This window comes from Hordeum vulgare, chromosome 2H (assembly GCF_904849725.1).
Source record: "Hordeum vulgare subsp. vulgare chromosome 2H, MorexV3_pseudomolecules_assembly, whole genome shotgun sequence".
In the NCBI taxonomy this organism is placed as follows: domain Eukaryota; kingdom Viridiplantae; phylum Streptophyta; class Magnoliopsida; order Poales; family Poaceae; genus Hordeum; species Hordeum vulgare.
This window is the reverse complement of record NC_058519.1, coordinates 609,850,145-609,865,872: the sequence shown is the minus strand read 5'-3', so window position 1 is coordinate 609,865,872 and position 15,728 is coordinate 609,850,145. Positions and strand designations below refer to the sequence as shown.

Genomic DNA, 15,728 nt, shown 5'->3' with positions numbered 1-15,728 from the left:
ATTGGCCAGAGAGGTGTCTCGGTCATGTTTGCCTGTCTCCCGAACCCGTAGGGTCTACACACTTAAGGTTCGATGACGCTAGGGTTATAGGGAATTGTTATACGAGATTACCGAAAGTTGTTCGGAGTCCCGGATGAGATCCCGGACGTCACGAGGAGCTCCGGAATGGTCCGGAGGTAAAGATTGATATATAGGACGGATGGTTTCGGACACCGGAAGTGTTTCGGGCATCACCGGTAACGTACCGGGACCACCGAAGGGGGGTGACGACCCCGGGAGGCTAGATGGGCTAAGTGGGGAAGGGAACCAGCCCCTAAGTGAGCTGGTGCGCCCCCCACCCAGCCCATGTGCACCAGAAAAAAGGGGAAGGGGGGAACCCTAACTAAGGTGGGCCTTAGGCCCACCAGAGGGGTGCGCCACCCCTCCTCCTTGCCCTGGCCGCCACTTTCCCCATCTGGGAGGGCTGCCGCACCCCCTAGGGTGGGAACCCTAGGGGTGGCACCCCCTCTCCCCTTCCCCTATATATAGTGGGCACTTTTGGCCTTTGGAGGACACGGTTTTCCCTCTCCCTCGGCGCAGCCCTGCACTTCTTCCTCCTCCTCTCTGCCGGCGCTTGGCGAAGCCCTGCCGGGAGACCTCGTCTCTCCACCAACACCACGCCGTCGTGTTGCTGGTCTTCTTCCCCAACCTCTCCCTCCTCCTTGCTGGATCAAGGTGCGGGAGACGTCACCGGACTGCACGTGTGTTGAACGCGGAGGTGCCGTTGTTCGGTACTAGATCGGAATCGCTGCGAGTACGACTCCATCAACCGCGTTCTAGCAACGCTTCCGCTTAGCGATCTTCAAAGGTACGAAGATGCTCTTACCCCTCTCTCGTTGCTGGTCTCTCCATAGGAAGATCTGAACATGCGTAGGAATTTTTTTGAATTTATGCTACGTTACCCAACAACAAGTACCCTGCCCGCCTCCGAGCACCACCTCTTTATTTAATTTATCGATACAAAAAGTATTAACATTGGATCTGTTTTTTTAAAAGGATTCAAAACATATACTTTTTTATGTATAGTTTAGACTTTATTTGTTAAATTTATGGAGAGCGCTACACATCCATCGGCAGATGTCTAATAAACATCCACCACCACGATAACCGTTGGATCTCCGCGCGCGCAGTCATCCGCAGCCATCCGTTCTAAATACTGACCCGTGACTCGATCGCCTCCCTCAACACATTAATTCCTGAAACAACAAATCAGTTGCGGAAACAATCTTTTTGTTTCGGAGCTCGATAGAGCTGCAAACGGGTATAGATTTTTTTCTGCTAGAAAGATTTAATACGGGATGACAAACAGATTGAGCTAACAACTTTTGCAACAAGCATAATGTTGCGTTCAGATGTTTGCAACAGGACCGTGTTGCAGAAATTTTGCAACTTGGCTTATTGTTGCATGAATTTTTCTGCAACAAAGCTAATGTTGCAGATTTTTTTTAATTTTACATTGATGTTACGGAAAGTGTTCTACAACATAACTAATGTTGCAGAATTTTGTCTTGCACCAAGGAGGATATTGTAGGAAAAATCTAAATCTAGTCGCTCGCCCTTACAGCCAGACGTGCTCCGAAACACCTCTACTTATTCTAGTATCAAAAATGTTTGTCCTGAAACAATATGTTAATTACAAGAAAACGAAAGCAGCTTCGACAAACGCAGAAACATGATCGAACGGCCGCGCGCGATCGGCCGGTAGAAGATAATCTTTTCCCTAAATTTATTACCATAGAGGGAGTAAAAGTATACGTCACACTAGTAAGACCAGCGCACCTAAAGCATTGACTGTTAGAGCATCTCTAGCACACCCCATAAAAATTGATCGGTAGAAACGCGTATAAGGGGCACTGTAAAGTGTTTTTTACGGTACGAAATTGCCCACATATAATAGACCCTGTAAATGAAATCATATTCCACTATAGCACATTTTATTTTCTTTTTTCCTCCCGTCCAACAAGCCGTCTTCAGCCACGGCGTGCCTCGCCTTGCCTCCCCGGGTCGCCTCGGCGCCGCTCGCCTCGCCCACGCCTTGTCCTGGCGCCGCCTGTTTCCGGCAACACATGCAGTGGAGGAGCCTTGTGCCGCCTGTCCGGACCACACGCTCCCTGACGCGTCCGCCTGTCCCCGATTGAGCCCGACACTGTCCGTCACCGTGCGCGCGTTTCCTGTCGTGGCAGCGCAAGCTCCCTCACCCCTGCCCCGCTCTTCCCCGGTGCCGCCCCGCCTGATCAGGATGGTGGTGGCCTGCTCCGCCCTATTCGTGGACGGCCTCGCCTCGACAGTGAAGGTCAAGCTAGCCATAAATCAGACCGACGACGACAAAATCTGGCATGCGACGGCTTCTTTTGACGTGCGGCAACAGATTCCGGTAAGTTCTAGGTAAATTCCAGTCAATTGCGGCAACAGATTCCGGTAAGTTCTAGGTAAATTCCAGTCAATTCCGCTGCAGCGCATTTGTTCTGACGAGATTTGACCGGTTTACGAATTGAACTGTATACTGCCTACAAAATCGTATACATAAGGTTTTCGCGGATGAATTTACCATACCCTTTAAAAAGTTTACGGGTCAAATAAATTTTTCAGTCCGCACTGTAACTACAAACCCATCGTTTTTCTACGGGTTTGAGCATTATACAAGGTCTGCTAGCTCTTAGCAGGCCATGTTTCGGGTCAACGAAACAGCAGCTTGGGAATAGCAACACATCAACTAACACACATAAGCCAAGACTGGCACATAGTGACACCAGATGATATTGCTATAACCGGACGATTAGAGCCGGAAGATGCTTGGATGAACAAATACGATTGCTGCCCAGTTGCTCATTTTCGTTTGATAATAATACCGACTACTGTAATGTGCACCGACATGCCAAACTCCCAAACGAACTACCAAACGCACCAAGCACAGCATATAAAGAATCTCAACACCCCATCTTAGAGAACATCCTGTGGTAGCAGGGCTACCTTCCATACTCGATTCAGGCTCAGAAGCATTTTTCGATAACCTTTGGCAGAACAGAACATAGACTCTAGGTGTGCTGACACACATGGACAGAATCACCGCTGCTTGTAGAGTTCCGAAAATTTCCCATCCATGACGGCTTCACTTATGCCCTCGGAAGTACATGTATACTTTCTGTGATCACCGAGGAATAAAGAACAGAAAATGGTATTAGTTCTGGATTCTCACATAATGCATCTGAACAAGTACCATGATAACACAGACCAAACACAAATAAAGGGGCTGCTCGCAATCAAATTGCTTGTTATGCAATTAGATGTATCAATTAGCATCACTTACAGGTTATGACATATGGATCAAGACATTAATGTTTCATTTATTTGCATGGCCATCCAGAATGATGCCCAAACAAAAAGATAGGTACTAGCACAGGAAATGCTTAGGATCTCACAGGAGCCAGCACCCCCTGACGTCTTTATCGGACGCCCACCTAGGGACCTGTGTGCCCAGATGTATTTTTTCTAGTACATTCCCGTGCTACAGAAAATGCATAGAAGTTTTGCAAGTTGTACAACATCTTTATCAGACACGCACCTAGGGTACTAGCACATCATATGTTTCACATATTCTACAACCAATTTTAATAGCATAATAGTTTTCCATGCAGAAAATTATGATAATTGTTTCTCAACTATGCAGAGGCACAGCTATAAGCATACTTGTGTCTTGGCGACGTTTACTGGATTTAGAACAAAAGGTTGTAAGTTATGCAACATATTAAATAAAAAGTTGAAGTCAGTTGCTGTGAACTAAATACACATAATAACCCATAAAAAGTGAAATATATGGAACACCTACTAGTCTATGCATTTCGTGCTCTAGATATGACCAGTATGTGAGCATACGAAGATAATACATAAGAACAGACAAAAAGATAAAGCAATAGAAGGCAAGAACAGACAAAAAGATAAAGCAATAGAAGGCGAAGACAGACAAAAAGATAAAGCAATAGAAGACCGAGAACAGACAAAAAGATAAAGCAATAGAAGGCCAGAGGATGTTCATCAAGAAATTATCTCTGACCTGAAGAACCCCGATGCTCAGCAGTGTCTCCAAGCAAAATAGTGCAAACCCGACGAAGTAAAAGATCTGCAGAAGCAAATATTTGATACTTAGTGCCCTATAAGTTGGTACTTGGAGATAAAGTTACTTCAAAGTGCTCTTAACATATTCAAGAGATCACAGGCAAAACATGTCCAGCTTTCTCACTGCAAGGAGGTGTGAAAAGAACAAGGTAAGAGGGAACAATGTTCTCACCCCAATTATCAAATGCTCAGAGAAAGTGTCGATCGCAGCCAATATGCCCCTGGAGAGAAAAATAGAAAGCTTAGCATTGTAATTAAGAAGAAAATTCCATACTTCCAATAGTGTGTACCTATGAAGAGATGAAGGCATTGATCTTAAGCTAAAAAATAACAGCCACCCATTCAATAGTCAATACTCAATGTCAACCGGCTACATACTATACTGGTTGAATACAATGTAGAATGATAATATATTCCATCAGATACTGAGATATTCAACTGTCAGTCAGTCCAGAACACTGGCACCAGATCATGCTAGAAGAGCATACACAAACAATTTATTACAGATCTTGTAGGCACATAGTGAAACAAGCAATTCAAAAATTCAGCTGTCTCAATACTATGGAAGCTATAGTGAAACAAGATATACAACTGTTACGCATACAAGTTTGACTTTTATTAATTGTCAACATCCTGTTGGTTTCAATAAAAATACTCTCAGTGTGGTGGTCGCCAGGTGTTCCAAATGGTAACACTGGTGCAATAGAAATTTACCACAGAAATTGCGATGTTCACTGAATAAAAGTGGTGGTAGCTTACGTTAATGATTTCCCTTGGAATACAATTGGCGGAGCAATGGCAGCAATTATGCAAAAACCAATGTGGATCTGCACCAAAGAACAAGATGAAGAATGTGACCGTGTGATAAGATAATTATTACAACAGTTGAAATGTCAAGAGAAAGTTAAATAAGCTTTGCAGGCAGATCTTACCAGATAACACAGGAAAAACCACCCAAAACTGAATGCACTGTTAGTCCTGTTTAAAGAAGTAAATGAACATATCAGATGTTTCCACACATCATAATGCACAGTTCAGTTTTTCTCTTAAATTGTTAAACAATTGGACTGAACATGCAGTCACTTCTAAAATGTGTCAAACTATCATCTCAGGACGACTATACCCAGCAATTGGTCACTGATACATGAAATGGAAACAATTATGTGTAGCTGGTGTAGGTCCACCAAAATATTTTTGTAACTGTTGTAGCTATCGCTTGCATCATGAATTGTGTGGATAAGTAATTTTTCAAGGAAATCAGGCAGAAGTTCTAAACTCGCATAAACTGACCTTTAATATTTTCGGTGGATGGAAACGATGCTAGTAAATATTGCAGGTCGGCACAGAACATTTAGGGAAAATAAATACGGTCACTGTGATGTGCATAGGTGGAAAGCCCTAAAATAAATAATAAATTCACTCATGATGTCCTTTTTCCATTGATAGGTGAAAGTGCTAAAACAGTACCATGATAGCATACCTCATTGCACGGTAGAGGGGTCGATACCACATCAAGTAAGAAAGGGGAATTCCAAGCAAAGCATAGATTGTAGCAAGGAAGAACAGCTTTGAATCTGCAAACATAAGCAATCCAAGCATTCAGCATCCACCAATGTACAAGAAAACCCAGGCATTCATAGGCGGTGATGAAAACCCACCTCCCTCCTTGATCCAGCAGACTATGACAGCAATAAAGTTCCAGGAGAGGCAGAGCACAATTCCTGTAAGTCAAAATAACACAAAACGGAAACTATCATGACCATGTGACTCTGAAATGAACCATATCTACAGCCTATAATAACACAATTGCATAATTGTTTTTTTTTTTTAATAGAAAGGGGTTTCCCCCCTGCCCCACTTTTATTAGAAATGAGGCAAAACAGCCCAGGCCAGAAGTGTATCCAAGACAACTTAAAAGTTTATCCTAGGCAACTAGGGAAATAACCAACAGCAAAAGAAAAAACTCAGCTCCAACATACTTTGCTAGTTATTACAGAGAACCAAACTGTTGCAGGACAGACTACTATTAGAACCAAATTGCATAATTGTACTGACGAACTAGAATGATTACAAAAAAAATACGCTACCAGCAGCCAACAAGTACGTACCAAGCCAGCTTGCGAACGCCAGATACTGTAGCTTCTGCACGTTGGCCGGTATCTCATTGGCGATGTCATGGTGGATAATCGGGAAAAATGGCGGCCAATTCTTCTCCTCCATGGGCACTCCAGCTGCATCAAAGAAAGAAAAGGAAAGCACAAATAAAATAAGGTTGCGTTTGGATCAGCGTTTAAATTCGTTTGTGGTTCTCCCGTCGTTTTTATTTTACGTAGGAAACAATAGGCGGTCGGTAAGTTACACGTGTATAATAAATACGGGCGTAAAAACTTACACCCATTCCAAGCAGGACCTAAGCACACTGCTGCTAACACAACTCATAACTGAAACACAATTGACACCAGAAACGAAACAGTGGCTCACCATTCTTGAGCGATTCCTCCCTCCTTTTGATATCCTGAAGTAACAGAACAAACACCGTGAGACAAAACACAACCTAACCAACCACAGTGAAGTTTAAGGGCAAAGAGGAGAGCAAACCCCACCGCCTCACGCCGCCTCAGATCTGATTCCCACGACGAGAGCTCCCTCGCGTTGCCATTCGAGTCCTGCGCGGCGCACCAGAAGCATCAGATTCGTGCAAGCCGAACGACGCGCGAACGAAAAAAACAAAAAGGATGACCAGCGCGTGAGGCGCCTTACGCCCATGTTGTCGAGGGGCACATCGACGGTGGCGTCGCCCCTGCTGCCGCCGCCGCCGCCGCCGCCGAAGCCGACGGGCTCGGTGGGCCTGAAGCCGTACTGCTGCTTCCCGCCCCGGCCTCCTCCATTCTGCAAAGCCACAGAAACATCACGCGGGAGTTCAGATCTGCCGAGCCACTACCCCCGTCGCAGGCGGCGAGGGTTTTTCCGCGGAACGAAGGGGCGATAGGTGAGCGGATAGAGGGAAGGGGGAGGGGGAGGTTGGCTCACGGAGAAGGGGTTTTCGTCGCCGGCGGTGCCCTCGTCGAAGGGGTTGGGGTCGTGATGCATGCCGGGCTCGCCGCTGGGTGGGTCGCTCGGCCTCGCCGCGCGGTGAGGGTGAGGGTGAGGGGAGGAGACGGGGAAAGCGGCGGTGGTGGACGCGGGTCGCTTCCAGTCCAAGCCGTTCCCTTCTTTTCACGTGACCTCCTCTCTCGGGGGTGGAATGCGACGCGACTGGAGTGGGTTGGGTCGGCTTCGCACGGGTCGTCGTCGTCGTCGCACGTGCGCACCACCCGCATGCAAGTAAGCCCACGGCCCGTCCTGCTGCGAGAGCCCATATTTGTGCTCCTTCGTTTCCTCAAAAAAAAAAATGTGCTTCTTCGAAAAGGAAAATAAATCGCGCCCCGTTTTGCATGTTTTCTGTGTGCTTCCACCACAAGCACATATTTTGCATCTCCTGAAGGCGCATATCCTTGTCTCTCGAAAAGGAAAATAAAGCAGAAAAGAAACGTGCTCCCGGCTAGGGGATTTTTCTTCTGTGTTTCTTTAAACCTTTTAGCATGAGATTTGGTTTTAATGATCAAGTGAGAAATACAAGATGAAAATGGTTCGGAATTTGAACACATGGTTCAAGAGATAAAATGTTTTGAACAAACGAATTTAGACGAAAGAAAAACTTCCATGTTGCGGCAAGTGACACACTGCATGTGGTATCCATTAACCAGTGAGTTCGTCGATAATTTGGGTTTTCCCCCATGTCTTGCTTATAGCGAGATGTAGAGAGGCCTCGCGTCAAGGGGAGCGCAAGATGGGCAAGTCCAGGTGCGTGGGAGGCCAGAACCTCATTATTTTTATTTTATCTTTATGTTATTTGTTTCTGCTTTATGCTTCTTTTTTAAATTTGTTTATACATCAAATATTCAAAATAAATATATTACAAAAAAACTTTACATAACGAGTTGAAAAATGTTAACTGCGTATAGAAAAATATACAATGTGTGTGAAAAACTTGATAATGTATTATAAAAATATTAATAAAATCATTTGGAATTTTTTAAATAAGTATTTAAAAATATGTAAATCAAGCATTTAAAAATGTTAAAAAATTATATATTTTTTACCAAGTATTAAAAATGTTGATCTTATAATATAAAAAATGTAACCTTGTATTTGGAAATTGTGAATCTAGAATTTGCAAAATGTTAAATATTTATAAAAATAATGTTGACCACCTAATAAAATTCCTAAATTTATTTGAAAATGGTAACAAAAATGTGCAAAAAAATATGTACAAAAATAATTTGTTGACCATGTATTAATTTTTTTAAACATGTATTTTATAAATATATAATTTGTATTATAAAATACTATTAGATATATAAAAAATATTATAATATGTGAAATAATATAAGTAAAAAGTATATTTTTCAAACATGGATAATCATGTATTAAAAACATGTTAAACGTGTACATAAAAATGTTTCTGATATATACGAAAAAAAGTTGAATGTCTATTAAAACACATTTTAAATGTGTTGAACAAAAGAGGATGTGAATTGAAAAAAACGAAACCTGATAAAAAATAGAAAAAACAAAACAAAACAATAAAATGAAAAAGTGAAGAAACCAATGTAAAAGAATGAAAACAGTGGAAAATCTAGAAAGAAACAAATAAAAATTCCAAAAAAACAAAAGTGAAGAAAAAGAAAGAAAATAGAAAACAAATAATAAAGACCGAGAAAAAACAAAGGAAAAGGAAAGAAAAGAAAAAACAATGAAAACATAGAAAGTAATGAAGAAAACCAGTGAAAACAAGAGGACAGTTAGAACCAAGAAAAAAAACAAAAAATGTGGTTAAAAAAAATAAAAGCAGGAAAACCAAAGAAACTCCTGTGGAAACAAAGCAAAAAAAAAAGGAAAGACCTAGCAAAACCAGTGGACGAAGTGAAGTGAACGAACTATTTTTTTGAACTCGATGAAAAACCTAGTGAACCGAAAGAGAAATAGACGAAATTGGCTGGCCAATGGTTACATCGCATGAGGGAAAGCTTCAGCGAGACAGAAAGTAAACTCGCCAAAACGCGAGATATAGGGTAGGACTGGTTTGATACCAAAAATTGACACGCCAAAATTTGACAAATATCAAATATTGAGTACTGCTTGCTTGGTTATCATGTTAATTTGCTAACCTCATAAGAAGTTGTCAAATTTTCGACACTTTTAATATTGCCAATTATTGGCTTGCCAAATGGTGACATCAAATAAATTATTTCAAAATCACTAATTGAGGTGTACATCTTGGAAAGGTCAGTACCATTTCCACATGTTACGACAAATGACGCACTGCATGTGTGCTACCTGTCCTAACCTGGAGTTCTTTTTGTAGACCCATTTATTGAAAATGTTTTATCTTTTAAATCATGCGTCTAAATCTTGAGCCATGTTATCCGTTGAAATCCTTGCACCGAGATATTCAAAATTAGATCCCATGTTGATAGGTTTTGACGAAAAAAAATTCATGAAAAAAGACGAAAACCATGCCTTTGGTGGGAAAAACACGTTTCTTTCATTTTCGAGAGGCATACCGTGCCTCTCGCAGAAGCAAATCCGTGCCTCTTACGAAAGCAAAATTGTTTCTCTCGCAAAAAAAACGCATTTTTCGTTTTCGAGAGGCACGGCCCGCGGAAGCAAATCCGTGCCCCTCACAGAAAATATTAAAAAAAAACTATTTTTTTATTTTTGAGAGGCATGGCCATGCCTCTCACGAAAGAAAAAAAGAAAATATATTTTTTGTTTCACAAAGGCATGGCCGTGCCTCTCGCGAAATGAAATATGTGCTCTCACGGAAGGAAAAAACGTGTTTTTTTCATTTCCTAAAGATAGGACCGTGTGTCTCGCGGAAGCAAATCCGTCTTTCGTGAAAGCAAAACGTTCCTTCCGATGAAGAAGAAAAATAAAAACATGTTTTTCCATGCAATTTTTTTCCATTGAAAAGCTAAGACAGACGAGTGGAAAACCGAAAAGCCAAAAAACCCAAAAAAATCATCTAAAAAGCAGAAAACACATACACCAAAATAGAAATTATAAAATCCAAATAATCCTAAAACGCGACACGTGACGGTGGCTCAATTAATTGCTCTCTATTATCCTAAGAATCGCGACAATAATTTGGGCATGCGAAACTTCTAAGGTTAGTCGTAATGGTAGTATTATAAATAGTATCATCCATGTCAACTAGGCAATTTTAATGAGGTGGCATGGAATTAAATGAAGAAACAGGGGATTGAGTATCATATTAGTAGCATATGGCAATAAATGACATATCTTATGATAATAACATGTGATATTATACACTACTATCAAATGTATGATACTGGTATATGATACTCTTCATTATAATCAACCTAAGTGACGCGTAGGGAGCTCACGGTTCGAGGACCTAAAATTTAGGGACCCATGGAACCGTCCATGCATTTGGCTCGCAACGGAAGCAAAGGCTAGTCCTAACTTCTTTTCTAACCCAGTGGCCACGGCCTCGTTTAATTTGAAATTTTGAACAAACCATGTGCGAGCTTCACATGGCTCTTCGCCACTCCCCAAAAGCTCGAACTGGGATCTTTAATTAGCTAGGAGATTGACTGCGTCTTGTCTTATTTACGTTAGTTGCACCAAGAAAACTTGCGACGGTGGACACCGAAAATTAAAGGGTTCCACACACTGACACACACGACATGTTGTGGCATTGTGTCCATGGTTTGGAGCGTGGAGTATGGTCGACCCATGGTGTTGTTGGTATGTGTGGTCAATGTGAAGACACATGCTTTTCTGCCTCTTGGTGGGGATCCAAAGTAAGTAGGAAAGGTAATTACTATCAATGATTTCTAAGCAACATCAATTCCTTTTTGCTAATGACTGAATGAACGGGATAAATCAACCGGCTGGATAGGACATACTCCCTCCTTTTCGGTTTATAGGTTCATCTAAATTTTTTTAGATTTTTATTATATTAGGCTCATTTTAAGTCTAGTTGAGTTAAAGTGCTTTGAGTCCCACGTCATATTTAATTCATAGAGTTTAGAGAAAGGAAATGAGTGGCTATGCATGCATCGTTTTCTACATCTACCATGCAAGTCCAATGAAAACGAGGATGCTACATTTATTGTCTCAGAAATTGAATATGTAAGAAATATTTCATTGGCTAGTTAAAACTAATGTCATCCACTCACAATTCACCTTGGTTGATGAGATTTCAGATTTAAGCCCTATAAACCGGAAAGGAGGGAGTAGGTCTTCTAACCTTTTGGTATAGGTGTAGGTAAAGGAAGATTTTATTAACTCAAAAAGAAGCATAAAAAGACAAAAAACTAAAGGGCACACATCTGGTCTATGCATAGTTAGGTTGCATACAGTCAATATTAACACCACGTGACGGGTCTTGGAGCGAGGGGGGAGGGGTATTAGTCCTGGTTCTTATTACGAACCGGGCTATTGCCTCGCTGCTTTTTAGCACTTTTTAGGGTTTAGGGTTTTGCACTAAATTGGATGGGGCTATTTTGCTGCCCCCTATTTTCCCATTCATTTGCTTTGGACATTTTTTAATTCTTGTTTTGCACTAAATTGGATGGTACATACACAGCAATAAAGGAACAACTATATTGCACATCATATTACAAAATGTAGACATGAGTTACACATGCATATATGCATCTCTTTTACACTTTAACATTTCATTTGAATTGCGTCAATGGGCAATAATATTCTCCCTTCACATCTAGGACCTCTCCGTCTAAGAATCCGACAATTTTCTCTTGAATTGCTCGTACACGTTCCTGTGGTAGAAGACCGTCCCGCAACCGTTCAATCTAATTTAAAGAAGGAGTCAATATATATCAATGAAACCGAACACAATTGACGGTAATAAAATAAAGTTGTGAGTATTGTTTATCGTACTTCAATTTTTTTATATCTTGGTTTTTGCCCGTCTCATGGGTCGTTTGGCGAATGAACTCGCAAATATAGTATTCACATAAATTGTTCCCCTGTTCCTGCCTCAAACACTTTACGAGAACATAGTTTAATCAAAAACATAATCAAGAATGATAATGGTATTGGAACTAGAATAAAGAGATGCGCGGATCTAGCTAGTAGTTACTTACATCCAATTGTCTAAATGTAAGCTCTGACTTCCAAACACCCCGAGCCTTGACGGTGAACCGTTTCCAAGCCCTGCCAAGAAAAGGAATTGAATAAAGGAGTTCTATATTAATTCCTTGCTATCAGGAAATGAACGAAAAGTTGCCGATATAGTGCCATAATGATTGAAATTACCTGTGGAGGCATTCCTGCATGTTCGCCCATTCAGCGAGGTGTGTGTGTTTCGGGTCCATGACTTTTACTTGTCCTTCATCAGGTACAATGATTAACAGAATAAAGTGGAACCTACGCACGCATAACGAATCAATTATACACTTATAATAACATCGAGTAAGAGAAAATAGAATATGTGTAGTAACACGGGTGGGGCATTTTGGAGGACGATCTCCATGAAGCTCGTTTTTTCGAAAAATTCAAAAATCTTACTTTTAAGTTTCAAAAAATTCTGAAAAAAATCATACACGTTCATATGGATGTGTTTTTCATGTGTGTAAAATCCGACGACGAAATACGTTATGGTGCGAGCTACACAAAAAAGAAAAATGCCTCCATTTTTTTCGTGAACAGTGAATGCACCGTTCACCCTTTCAAAAAACACGATTTTGTCTTTTTTGTGTAGCTCTCACCCTAATGTATTTCATTGTCAGATTTCACACACATGTGTTTTACATCTGTATGAACGTCTATGGTTTTTTTCAGAATTTTTTGAAACTTAAATATATGATTTTTGAATTTTTCGAAAAAACGAGCTCCATGGAGCTCGTCCTCCAAAGAGCATTTTCGGTAGTAACACTCACTTGAAGTTGTAAGGAAATAGTATTTCCCCTTTGGTACTGGGAAACCTTAACCCTTGTACCAAGTTATTCTCTATCTCGCGGGGATTCGTTGCGACACTTTGATGATGAATGAAATATGGGTCAATGAACCCAATGTCATAGATTTGTCCTCTTTTGCATTCGAGAATCTTCATTCTGCAAAATTAATATAGTGATGAGTAAGATTATACATGCAAGAACGAGCTGAGTAAGACTTAATGACATAAATAATACTTACAAACAATAGGCACTGATGATAGATTTGTCGAGGGCGTCTTGTTTGTATAACTAAAATAATTCGTCGAATTCAATCATTAGCACGCTATCTCCATGCCCAAAATGCTCGTTTTTATATGCACAGTAGATCCAGCTTTGTTGTTCAGCACATGCTTGCATGTACTAGTCATGCAATCTTTGCATTTTTGTTGGTAGCTCGTTGACTAACTTAGGTTTGACGAGAGGAGCCCCGTAGCGGTACACATATGTTATGTCAGCGAATTCCTGCATATGGTTTAAGTATTCATGAATAGACATGCCATGAGCCTTGGCCGCTTCTCCGTATAGTGCAACAAATTCCGGATCGATACCAGATGTTTTATCATTCCTCTACTCGACCGCAGCTCCGCTCGAGCACATCTTTGTATCGGAATACACTTTGAGCGGGGGGGGGGGGGGGGGGGCAAGAATGATTTTTCTGTTGTCCGAGCCGGGCAACTGATTTCCCGCTAGACGTACTACTCTTCAACCGCTGCTTTTTGGCCTGAGCCGACTTGAGAATAGAGAGTTCATAGTCTGCTGGCAAAGGTGGCGGGGGATCTGCAAGGGTTTTCAGCATTTTCACGCATGCGGCATGATCTTGTGGGGTGACCGGGAACTCTGGCTCTTTCGGCTTCTTCTTGTTAGCCTTGTTAGCCATCCACTGTTGATGTTGGGCGTCTGCCCTCTTAATATTGTCCTCTCCAGTATAGTCCCAAGGTCTCTTCTCCATATACTTATGAGGTACTTTTGGGAGGGGCGACAACTTACGTTTCGGTGATCGGAACCCGTTTCTGCCGTCACTATTAGCGGTGGTACATTTCTGCTTTTTGCTCTGATCCTCAGTGGACGGAGACGGCTGACGGGGCGGTGGAGACAACTGATGCGACGGTGGAGACGGCTGCGCTAGAGACTGGTGAGGCGGCGAAGACGACGGTTGCGCTCGAGACTGGTGAGGCGGCGAAGACGACGGTTGCGCTGGAGACTGGTGACTTACACTAAGTCACATTGCTTGCAAGGCTTGTGTGTGATGTTGTATTACCGAGTGGGCCCCGAGATACCTCTTCGTCACACGGAGTGACAAATCCCAGTCTTGATCCATACTAATTCAACGGGCACCTTTGGAGATACGTGTAGAGCATCTTTATAGTCACCCAGTTACGTTGTGACATTTGATACACACAAAGCATTCCTCCGGTGTCAGTGAGTTATATGATCTCATGGTCATAGGAATAAATACTTGACACGCAGAAAAGCAGTAGCAACAAAATGACACGATCAACATGCTCGTTCATTAGTTTGGGTCTAGTCAATCACATGATTCTCCTAATAATGTGATCCCGTTATCAAGTGACAACACTTGCCTATGGTCAGGAAACCTTGACCATCTTTGATAAACGAGCTAGTCAACTAGAGGCTTACTAGGGACAGTGTTTTGTCTATGTATCCACACAAGTATTGTGTTTCCAATCAATACAATTATAGCATGGATAATAAACAATTATCATGAACAAAGAAATATAATAATACCTAATTTATTATTGCCTCTAGGGCATATTTTCAACAGTCTCCCACTTGCACTAGAGTCAATAATCTAGTTCACATCACCATGTGTCCAACGGATCCAACACCCATATAGTTCTGGGGTCTGATCACGTATTGCTCGTGAGAGAGGTTTTAGTCAACGGTTCTGAAACTTTCAGATCCGTGTGTTCTTTACAAATCTTTCGAGCATCTCCAACAGGCACGCTTCGCGTCGCGCCTAAAAAACGAGTTTGCCGCGCGCTGGTCGCCTGGTTTTGCGCGTCGTGCAGCGCTGGCTCCAACAGCCGCGCTATAATGCAGCGCACGCGCGCCGCTCCAGCAGTGCCCAAAAATGCAGCCCGCACAATTTTTTTTAATAAATAGATTGCATTTAAATAAAAAAAGATACAAAGTAATTTTACATAGATAGCAACTAGATAGGTAGTTCGAAAACATAGATAGATAGTTCGGTGCTAGATAGTTCGATAAAAAAAATACTAATCCTAGTCGCTCCAGTCATCTGCACCACCATCGTCGTCGGTGTCGTCGGAGGTTGACAGCCAAATGTCAAACCATCGTTCATCTTCTTCAGTGAAGAAGGAACTCCCGCCTGCATTGACGAGGTCGGCCTGCGCACACGCCAAAGCCTTCCGACGACGTCTATCCAACCGCTCCTCGCGGCGCCGGCGTGTGTCCTCCTCGCGGCGCCGTTCCCAGTACTCCTGCTCGTAGGCGACGTCTTCCGGGTGGCGCCGGCGTCACTCCGCCATGACCCGCTCGTCCTCCTGGGCGACGAGGAGGCGGCGC

General features: G+C 42.2%; 1 protein-coding gene across 1 annotated transcript; it reads right to left on the bottom strand.

The window, feature by feature from the left end:
- Nucleotides 1-2,762: 2,762 nt before the first annotated feature.
- LOC123427770 (secretory carrier-associated membrane protein 6) lies at nt 2,763-7,364 on the bottom strand. Its single transcript, XM_045111885.1, has 12 exons — nt 7,183-7,364; nt 6,913-7,041; nt 6,756-6,818; nt 6,634-6,667; nt 6,261-6,383; nt 5,811-5,873; nt 5,633-5,726; nt 5,085-5,130; nt 4,912-4,979; nt 4,325-4,373; nt 4,091-4,156; nt 2,763-3,181 (listed from the first exon to the last, which is right to left on the bottom strand). The coding sequence occupies exons 1-12, from the start codon at nt 7,240-7,242 to the stop codon at nt 3,149-3,151; spliced, it is 828 nt and encodes a 275-aa protein (XP_044967820.1). The 5' UTR covers nt 7,243-7,364; the 3' UTR covers nt 2,763-3,148.
- Between the last annotated feature and the right edge of the window lie 8,364 nt (nt 7,365-15,728).

Bases quoted from the DNA above. Each gene is read 5' to 3' on its own strand.
- LOC123427770 (XM_045111885.1), bottom strand. From the start codon at position 7,242: ATGCATCACGACCCCAACCCCTTCGACGAGGGCACCGCCGGCGACGAA. The intron at 5,874-6,260 runs GTACGTACTTGT...TTTGACTTACAG, and splicing joins GGCGTTCGCAAGCTGGCTTG to GAATTGTGCTCTGCCTCTCC. The intron at 3,182-4,090 runs GTCAGAGATAAT...CGGTGATCACAG, and splicing joins TGAGCATCGGGGTTCTTCAG to AAAGTATACATGTACTTCCG.